This window comes from Euprymna scolopes, chromosome 35 (assembly GCF_053919585.1).
Source record: "Euprymna scolopes isolate OS-2025 chromosome 35, ASM5391958v1, whole genome shotgun sequence".
Lineage (NCBI taxonomy): Eukaryota > Metazoa > Mollusca > Cephalopoda > Sepiida > Sepiolidae > Euprymna > Euprymna scolopes.
Window position 1 is genome coordinate 13,291,524 of NC_136516.1, and position 11,210 is coordinate 13,302,733.

The window sequence follows — 11,210 nt, forward strand, 5'->3', positions numbered from 1 at the left end:
TTTACCTTCATCATCTTTTCGCTTTACCATCATCATCTTTTCGCTTTACCATCATCATCTTTTCGCTTTACCATCATCATCTTTTCGCTTTACCATCATCATCTTTTCGCTTTACCATCATCATCTTTTCGCTTTACCTTCATCATCTTTTCGCTTTACCATCATCATCTTTTAGCTTTACCATCATCATCTTTTAGCTTTACCATCATCATTTTTTTGCTTTACCATCATCATCTTTTCGCTTTACCTTCATCATCTTTTCGCTTTACCATCATCATCTTTTAGCTTTACCTTCATCATCTTTTCGCTTTACCATCATCATCTTTTAGCTTTACCTTCATCATCTTTTCGCTTTACCATCATCATCTTTTCGCTTTACCATCATCATCTTTTCGCTTTACCATCATCATCTTTTCGCTTTACCATCATCATCTTTTAGCTTTACCATCATCATTTTTTCGCTTTACCATCATCTTCTTTTTGCTTTACCATCATCATCTTTTAGCTTTACCTTCATCATCTTTTCGCTTTACCATCATCATCTTTTCGCTTTACCATCATCATCTTTTCGCTTTACCATCATCATCTTTTCGCTTTACCTTCATCATCTTTTCGCTTTACCATCATCATCTTTTCGCTTTACCTTCATCATCTTTTCGCTTTACCATCATCATCTTTTAGCTTTACCTTCATCATCTTTTCGCTTTACCATCATCATCTTTTCGCTTTACCATCATCATCTTTTCGCTTTACCATCATCATCTTTTCGCTTTACCATCATCATCTTTTAGCTTTACCATCATCATTTTTTCGCTTTACCATCATCTTCTTTTTGCTTTACCATCATCATCTTTTAGCTTTACCATCCTCATTTTTAAGCTTTACTATCATCATCTTTTAGTTTTACCATCATCTTCTTTTAGCTTTACGATCATCTTTTTTTTGGCTTCACCATCATCTTCCTTTAGTTTAACCATCAGCTTCTTTTAGCTTTACCATCATGATCTTTTAGCTTTACCATCATCTTCTTTTAGCTTCACCATCATCTTCTATTTGCTTTACCTTCATCTTATTTGAGCTTTACCATCATCATCTATTAGCTTTACCATCATCATTTTTTAGCTTTATCATCATCTTCTTTTTTCTTACCATCATCTTTTAGCTTTACAGTCATCTTCTTTTTGCCTTACCGTCATCTTTTAGCTTTCTTTTTCATTTTTTTCGTTTTCAATTTGGAAGATCATATAAGTAAAGAGTACCTGATGCTTTTGCGACGGCGATAGCGGATTCATTGGCACCAGCTAATATCTGGATTCCAACCGGTTTCTTGTCGAACACTTCTCTCACTTTGCTTGCCACAACAGCCATAGAAGCAGTTATTTCAGGTCCCACATCTTTGGTGTGCAGGTAAGGAATGTCGTGCATATTCTCCAACATGATGCCATCCTAAAAGATTGATGAAGAAACAAAAAAAAAAATGAACAATGTTTAAATGGTAAATAGAAATTCAATTTAATTAATTCAGTAATAATTTCAACATATGATGGACTCTCCTGTCGATTTCAATGTATGAGCTTCCCCCACAACAACTAAGTTGCTCGGAAATCCACACATGATTTTTTTATAGTGGTGAAGGCTTTGTATAGAACCAACTACACTTTTGGTATTACTGCTAACCTTTGTCAGTGTTGATGACAGCCACAGGATAGAGTATACAGTAGACAGCAGGTTTTTACATCAGTGTTACCTTCTAGATGCATGTCTTAATGAAGACTGGGGGTGCATCTCTCCCAGTGAATTAATGTATCCTCAGATACCAACCTGGAAATTTCTACAACTTGGCGCGGTACATGCAGCCCCTAGACTTCCCAAATAGTTACGTAGGCTAAATGTTGCTTAACTTTGGTGATTTGGTGAGAACTAGTGTATCGACATGAATGTGCCATATATATGTATATATATAGTAAAAATGGTAATTAATAAAAACTTGAAGAAAGTGCTCAATACTATTGCATTTCTGTAAAGTCTGATGAAGTTACTGGATCGTAAATATGATTCGGTAACCGAAACATGTGTAACTAAACAGATAAAACGGTAATAAAAAAAAAATAAAACAACATATATATATATATATATATATATGTTGTTTTATTTCCAAACAACTTAGTTGTTGTGTCAGACCTCATACCACGAAATTGACGGGAGAATCATATATATATATATATATATATATATATATATATATATATATATATATATGATTCTCCCGTCAATTTCGAGGTATGAGGTCTGACACAACAGTTAAGTTGTTTGGAAATCGACATAGATGATTTGTTTATAGTGGTGAATGCTTTGTGTAGAACGAACCACAGTTTTTGGTACAACTGCTAATCTCAGTCGGTGCAAGTAGACCTCAGATTTTACATCAGCGTTTTCCTCCTTGATTATCAATTTTCAATACTTATCAGACGCATTTCAATACAAAACCTATGTAAGAACACTCCCAGATACATGAAGTATTTTTGTATGAAACTTTTTAAAAATTGGCTCAGCTATTTCTGAGTCCGTAGGGAATGAACTCACACACACTCACATACAGATAGATATAAGGAACTCTCCCGTCGATTTTGATGTGTGGGCTTCATACAACAACTAAGTTGTTCAAAATCCACACAGATGATTTGTTTGTAATGGTGAAGGATTTTATGTAGAACCATCCATATTTTTTTTGGAACTGCTGCAACTCTCAGCCAGTGCAAATAATTGCTACAAAACAGAGAAAACATGCTTTTACATCAGTGCTTTCCTTCTAGATGCATGTGTTAACAAAGATCAAGGGTGTATCTCTTGCAGTGGATTAAACACACATCTAGATAACAACCGTGGAAGTTCTACGTCTCAACGCGGTACATACAGCACTAATCTTCCCAAATGGTCACCTATCTGGTATTGGCTAGGCTCATCATTGCTTAAAATCAGTAATCTGGCAAGAACTGGTGTGTCAACATGATTATGTTATATATATATATATATATATATATATATATACTACCATGGATACCCAGCGTTGCCAGGGTCGACATGAAGTTCGGTTTGGCCACACCTGCTATACTAAGAATATTGAGCAGTTTTTCATTATTATATGTCAATTCCATCGTTACCCCAACAAAAATTTCCAAAATAAAAAAATTAAAAAACGAAAATGTAACCCCCTCCCCCCCAAAAAAAAGAAGTACGTGACACACTCTCCACCAGATATTTTGGCAGAAGGGATATGAAGAGAAGCTATTCTCCGGATATTGAGCACCTTTTTATGACTATATTCCAGTTTAAGCGAATTTCTTTTATACTACCTCAGTCTAGAAAGATTTGTCTTTACGGCCTGTTGCAATGAAAACAAACTGTAAATAATTCAGTTTCAAAAATACCAAAGTAGAATTTGTGTTAACCGAATGTTTATGTTATAAAAATTATGAGTTATGACTTATTGCGTTATTAAAAGAAAAAAAGAAATTAGTTACGATATCAAAAAAATGTGAAGAAAAATAAAAACTGGTAAAAAAAACGTAAATAAACGTTGTTTTTTCTTTTTTTTTTTTTGCTTTGAATAAATAATCGTAGTTGAATTGAATTGTTTGTTTATTTTAAAATAAAAATTCACTGGACCACAACGTTAATTGCGAAATCATGGAAATTATTTCATTTAAACTGATTCCAAAAATAATGCTTGAAAGTTTTTAGAAAAAGAAAACAAAAACAAAAAGAACAACGTATGTGCCCAAGGGAAATAACTCAAACTGATTCATAAAAAATTTAATGTCGGTAAAAATAAATTAAATATGTTATCAATATAAATCAAATTTAAATAATAAACTTAAATAGAACACTTACAATAATTCTCTCACTATAAACAATAACTAATACACCACTATTTAATAAAGTCGATTTTCCTTAATGTAATATGCAAATGACGTCACCTCTTTAATCTTATATTTTGCAATAATCATAGTATATATATATATATATATAGGAATGAATAACATGATAAAGTAATGGATTTTTGTATATATTAATCAGCTGTGAACAAACAAACAGACAGGAATACGAATTTATATATATATATATATATATATATATATATATATATATATAAGAGAAAGAAAATTAAAACCGTAAGTTGACATTTACAATCAAAATTTATTGTTCGACACTTAGTAAATTGTTTTTTTTTGACTATTCAATTGAACGATAAATTTTGATTGTAAAGTTCAACTTACAATTTTAATTTTCTTTTTACAATTTTAATTTTCTTTCTCTTATTTATTACTCTCTATTGCGTAGTGAGCTGTTTTTATTCAGTTGGGATTAAATTATCTATATATAAATACTGGTATTTATATTAGTTTGAAGTTTACCATTCCGTATATCAGGTAAACACTACATCCCTTTGATTTCATAAATTTATATATATATATATATATATATATATATATATATATATATATACACACACACACAGCTTATTAAGTTTTTTTTTAAACCAAAATACTTTTTACATGGGAGTTATCACTTATCAGATTCCGTAGGCCACTCAAGGATAAGGGTTAATCAGTGTACTGTGCAGTGGCGGCTCGTGCCTAAGATTAGTGGGGGTGCTGTTATAAAGAAAACACCTATTTTTTTTAATATTGTGTAAAAATAAAACAAACATAAAATTATACATAATTTATACGTATGCACACGTATAAAAATACAATAACTTAAAGGAATCCTAAATAGATGTAAATATTTTACTTATTACATTCATTTGAAAGTAAACTCCATTCTTCTTGTTTTAATTTGTGAAAAAAGATTGATAATTTTCTCCTTAACTTCTGAATGACTGCTGAAGGACGTTTTTATCAATTGAAAGCACTGCAAGTGCATTTAGTCTTTCGCAACCCATGGTGTTCCTTAGAAAAGTTTTTATTCTTTTCAGAGTTGAAAAACAACGTTCTATCTCTTATGTAGTCATGGGAATTGTCAAGATAATTTTTATGGGTTTTGTGATTTCACTAAGAACATCGTTTAAATTTTTTTTCCAAAATAAATTTCAGGAGATCAATTACTTTGCAATACTCATGGATATCTGACCTACTATAAAATATTTCTAGCTCAGTTTCAAACTTTTCTTTGTCAATCATGGGATATGCTTCAGTTGTCAAGGATATCTCTTCTGTAGGTAGTTTTTTTTTCTTAAAACTAGCAAAGTTTATCTTGTAAAACAATTTAGCAAGTATTAAATGTTTAGTTGAAGAATATCTGTCCGTTATATCAACAGATATATAGTCACACAGTTCTTTAGCTTCGCCCTTGAGTGCTTGTGAAGAATTTTCACAGTATTTGGTGTTTCTTATCTCTAAAATAGCAGTTTTGAAATTTGTTATGTATTCATTGACTTTATATATGCTAATTTCCCGAGAAATAATTTCAACATGAGACATAATTTTATGAAATAGCTCAAACCAAAATATGAAATTTTCATCGTTCAAATATTTCAGAATTCCTGTCGCTTCTGCAACGGTCTAATCTATATATGTGTAAGAGTATCTTGTGTAGTTTCCGACGTGTAGGAGACGGGGAGTCTCATCGTGGGCGACGAAGCGTTTCACTGAAGAACCACGGCAACACACAGCGAACTACAAACAATGACAGCCACGGCGCAAAGGTAATTAACAAAGCTCAGCTGACTGCACAAATAGAAACGGAACCCAACGGTCAATAACGGAACCCAACGGTCACTGTACTGATCGCCATGAACGTCAGAACCCGACTGCCTCGCACCTCCAATGGACCGATTTTTATTCCTCAAGATGGTCTAGCTAATTTGCGATCCTGCGAGATTCCGTCTCTAATAAAAGCAGGCAGGCGCCATCTTGGAACTCTTTCTTCCGCTGCCCCGACCACAGGATCAGCCACCACCCCGCACGCCAGACACACACGGACCCACTTGTGCCAAGGGCTACGGTTAGTCTCACACTCCCCCCTGGTCTCCAGATCACATACGTGACACGGCGGACATGGCCGTTTGATTCGAGCACTCCTGCGGAGGGGTATTGCCGGGACTTCCTCATCGGAGCTCTCAGAAGTGGCATCGGAAGCATCAGCATCAGCATTAGAGCTCGCAGTTGAGTCATCAGGTTCGTGGGGCACAGGTTGGATCCATCGCTCATCGTTGGATGACTCGCTCCTTCCACTGCTCGCAGTTGAGTCACCAGGTTCGTGGGGCACGGGTTGGATCCATCGCTCATCGTCGGATGACTCGCTACTTCAACTGCTCGCCGATTGGTCAGCGCTTAGAACGGGCCGGATATCCCTTACGTGGCGCAGAGTATCATCGACTAGTATGGCCTGTTCACTGATGACGCCGGTGACCCGCCCCCTCCAAAAGCTGCTGGTGCACCGACCGCCGGGTGGCTTCACCCAGACGGTGTCTCCCACTTGGTACGTCCACTGGGGTTCTCGTTGGTCGGGTAGACACACTTCAATGTCCTTGACGCGCACGTGGTAGTGGTGAATTGCATCAGCGGGCGCACTGCCGCCAGTCACGGCGTCCTTAGGCGTTGTGTTGTATCTGTAAACCGCCTCCGCGATCGTACACTTCTTCCTGGCCGCGATCCTCTTCACGGTTCGGTGGCACCGCTCCGCTATGCCGTTGCCGCTCGGCACATACGCGCATCGGTGTCGAAGGCGGATCCCCCAGTTGTCCATAAAATGCCGGAATTCCCTGCTGCAGAACGCCGTGTCGTTATCCGTGAGGATCTCCTCAGGCGGCCCCCTTTCGTAGAATATGGATTCCAATTCGTGGATGACACTGGTGGAATCCTGCCTCGCTAATTGGCGCCAAATCGCGAACCTCGTTGGCCCGCAGTCTATCAGCGTGAGGAAGTGTTGGCTGCCGTAGTGGGTTATATTCATACCCAACCGACTCCAGGTCGCGTCCACTCCCAGCTGTCCTTTCCGCCATCTGGCTGGGGCGGGGTCGATGGACTGGCACGTTTGGCACTCCTTGACCACTGCTCTTACTGCGCTTTTTGGTATTGATGGTCTAGCCAACTTCACAAAGTAGTAGGTCCGTTGTACTCCGGGGTGCCCACTGTCGTGATGTATCTTCCTGATTTTGTCCTCCTCGACGGAGGCAGCACACAGAGGCAATGGCTTAACTTCTTTCTACATAGCCTCATACCATCTCCGTGGTACCCGAGTGAGCTTGTCGGCAAGGTTGTAGTCCGAGGTGACGAGCACTACGTCTACGGACAGGTTGTACTCCGTCACCAGTTTTTTCACAGTCTCCAGCCTCCGTGTTATCAGCATTTCGCTGGCTGCCTTGGTGCGTGCCCTGGCCTTGCTCGTGAGTGTGTCCGACACCCAGTGGTGCACGCAAAGTGAGTCAATGTGCACACGCAGTTTCTTCACTTCCCATTGAAGTGCCAGGTTAATGCCCTTTATTACAGCGTCGAGTTCTGCCAGGTTGATATGGGCAGCATCATTCGCCGGTCGCAGCCAGCAGGCATCCTCAACTACAGCCCCATCTTTCTCCAAAACTACACCGATCGCTAGAGAACTTGCATCCACCCACACGCTCAGTTCGTCTCCCTGCACGCACCAGTCCCCTGTGGTGGGGTCATTCTTTTTCACACTAGCGACGGTCTCCTTTAACATTCGAACCAATAGTTCGTCGGTTATCTCATCGTCCCAGCCTTTGGTGACCGCATTTGCCCTCCTTTTTATGACGCCTGTCGCCGCACGAACCCATCCGCATACTGGAAGGTGCCCCACAAGTTTCCCGCACAGGGAGAACACGGCACGTCTTGTGTAAACGTCGGGTATGTCGGGAACTGCGGTTCCACGCCTCCACTTCAGGATCCCTCACTCCTCTTGAACGCTCAAGCCCAATACGCGGGCGCCATCCTCAAGCCGCTCAGAGTCCTTGCAGTTTAGACCTAACTCGGCAAGTTTGGATCTTACGCGCGAAGATGACACGATATCTTCGTTCACGTATATATCGTCAATGTACGCCGATGTTCCCTTTCTAATCCATTCTTCTTGTGACAACATGGCATTGACGATAACCTTCATAATCTGGGGTGCTACGTTTAGCCCAAATCCGAGTCGCGTAAGACAGTATCTTTTCCCGGAAAACATCACTGTCTGGAAAGGCCACATAGCCTCGCCGATCCGGACCTGCAAGTATGCTTTTCTCAAGTCCAGTAGGGACACATTGGACCCCTGCCAGCGCCACTCTCGCAGCTTGTTGGCACAGACGTCGGCATCCGCTGTGAACGCATCAACGTGCGCATTCAACTCGCGGTAGTCCATTACCGGCCTCACCTTTGACTTGTTAGGTTGGGCAACTGCCATCAGTGGTATCAGGCCCTTGGGGGGGTCCAAGTTTGTCGTAGGGGTATGGAATCAGCCAACCGTTCTTAATCCATTCACGGAGCTCGCTTTCGTATGCAGGCCTAATCTGGTCGGGCATACGGTACTCTGCCACTTTGTTTTGTAGTTTGGCCAGTTCCTTGTCTTCTGACCACCTCCAAGTGGCGGTCCACGCCTTCTGTTGGTCGTCGAACTCTGCACTGAAGTCCGGCTGGTCGACTCTTAGTGCTGCGCACACCAGGGGCCTATCCTGAAACTCTACAATGCCAGCGCGCGTTATGCGCACGCCGCCCAGGGCTTTGATGGCATCGTAGCCTAGCAACAGGTCGAAACTCAGCGGCTTTTCACGTGTCACCAGCGCTTCGACGTTGGCCGAGTTTCCAGTTCTTGTGCGAATGTGTACCACACCCACGCCGCAACACATTCATATTTTTCCAGTAATGGTAGTTATCCTGACATTCTTCTTTTTCCACGCCCGACAGAAATCCGCACACACTATGGTGCGGGAGCAACCGGAATCAAGGAGGACTGAACATAACGTGTCATTAACTCGGACCTGAATGACAGGGAGCGCCTTGTTTATTTTCTGTTCGGGGAAGAGGTCGGCACTGGCACCTTGTCCCCGTTTCCCGCACAGTCTCGGGCCATGTGCCCAGTCTTGTTACAGCGGTAGCAGCGAACAGCCGTCGACCGCCTTCTACAATTTCTTGCCATGTGGCCCCGCCCGTTGCATCTGTAGCAGATGACATCACCTTGCGGGCTGGGTCCCTGAGACGGTCCTTCGCCACTTGGTGGGGCCTGTGCGACGGCGACTACCGGTTCCTGCACCGTAGAGTCATCCTTCATTATTGTCCTGGCTCTGTCCACTAGGTCACTCAGCGGTAGTGAGGACATGGTAGAGGTTGCTCGCAGGAGCTGCTTTGCTCCAGCGGGGAGTCCTGACAGTAATTTGTAGGCTAGGGCCCTCTCGGGAAGACCGCCGAACAACACCGTCAGCTTCTTAAGCTTAGCGAGATACACGTCCACAGTTTCGCCCAAGCGTATAGACCTCGTCTCAAACTGCTCCCTTGCAGTGGCGGGGTCAGTGGCGAACGCCCTGTACAATGCCGCCTTGATACTCGAGTAGTCACACTTCTCCTCAGCGCTGAGTTGCTGATATACAGCGAAGGCCCCGCCGGTAAGCCGCAGAGGAATCACGCGCTCGATATTTTTCACGCCGGACAGCTGACAATGTAACTCGACCTTCTCAACCCAGCTGAGTCGTATCCGTCGAATTCCGGTATCAACTTTAGATCGAACCTATCCGCGATTGAAGAAAAGAAAACCAAGTTCGGAGTGGGGGGGCCGAAATAGCTTGTAAGAGTATCTTGTGTAGCTTCCGACGTGTAGGAGACGGGGAGTCTCGTCGTGGGCGACGAAGCGTTTCACTGAAGAACCACGGCAACACACAGCGAACCAACAAACAATGACAGCCACGGCGCGAAGGTAATTAACAAAGCTCAGCTGACTGCACGAATAGAAACGGAACCCAACGGTCAATAACGGAACCCAACGGTCACTGTACTGATCGCCACGAACGTCAGAACCCGACTGCCTCGCACCTCCAATGGACCGATTTTTATTCCTCAAGATGGCCTAGCTAATTTGCATCCCCGCGCGATCCTGCGAGATTCCGTCTCTAATAAAAGCAGGCAGGCGCCATCTTGGAACTCTTTCTTCCGCTGTCCCGACCACAGGATCAGCCACCACCCCGCACGCCAGGCACACACGGACCCTCTTGCGCCGAGGGCTACGGTTAGTCTCACAATATGATGTTGACTGAATTTCAGTGACAGTTTTTTATGCTTGAACATTTTCATGAACTCTATTTATGTATGTTAAAGTTTCACCTTGTGGCGGATACACGTAGAATGCTTACATCCAGATGCTTCTTGAAAAATGGACAGACGCTGTGGTGATCTAGAACAGAAAGTCGGAATAGCCAAAATGTTAGAGATAAATATTCTAGCATTTCGTGTAATGCTTGCTGCATTCCTCATTATTAAATTAAGTTGATGCGCATAACAGTGAGTGAAATGCGCATTACTATAAACTGCTTTTATTTTCGCCTGAGCACCAGCTTTTTTGCCTTTCATGACATTTGCATCATCAAATGTCTGAGCTATCAGTTTTTGGCGATTCCCTTGAAGGATTATATCTAATTGTTGTAGAATACATTTTGATATCCTATCAGCGGTTTGGTTTTCTGGAATAAAGAATCCCCAAATGCGTTCAAGTATTTTTTCATCCAAGACGTACCGTAAAACAATGATCATTTGTGTATGTTCAGACCCATCTGTTATTTCATCAGCCATGACAGCTACAAAGGAAGCTTTGCTAATTTCTGACCTTATTTCATTATGGTATATTTGTAAAAGACAGTCAAGTATGTCATTCTGAATAATCTTGGAAACACCTTTGAAGACATTAACTGGTTTCTAAGTGATTCTTTAAATCTGGATCTAATTAAGATGCAAAATTTAAAAATCCTCTAAATACACTTGGATTTACTGAATCATCTTTTTCATCATGTCCTCGTGAGGGAATTTCAAAGTTTCCACAAAAGAAAATACAATATATTATTTTAGATAAAATTTCACGGTTCTTCTTAACATTCATGCTATGATGATTGATTGAAAGTCTGCAGGCCTCACTAAGTTTTGCTTTAATATTTATGGTCCCCAAAATTGATAGGGAAACTACATTGTCAACGTGCTTCTCATGCTTTTCAGTTCTATCTTTCATTTTGCTAA

General features: G+C 41.3%; 1 protein-coding gene across 1 annotated transcript in view; it reads right to left on the reverse strand.

The window, feature by feature from the left end:
- The window catches only part of LOC145259694 (uncharacterized protein F13E9.13, mitochondrial-like), a 136,036-nt gene that overhangs the window by 46,569 nt on the left and 78,257 nt on the right, over nucleotides 1-11,210 (reverse strand). The window contains exon 3 of the mRNA XM_080117363.1: nucleotides 1,260-1,446. Coding sequence (XP_079973489.1) covers nucleotides 1,260-1,446 — 187 coding nt within the window. The remainder of the gene's footprint in view (nucleotides 1-1,259; nucleotides 1,447-11,210) is intronic.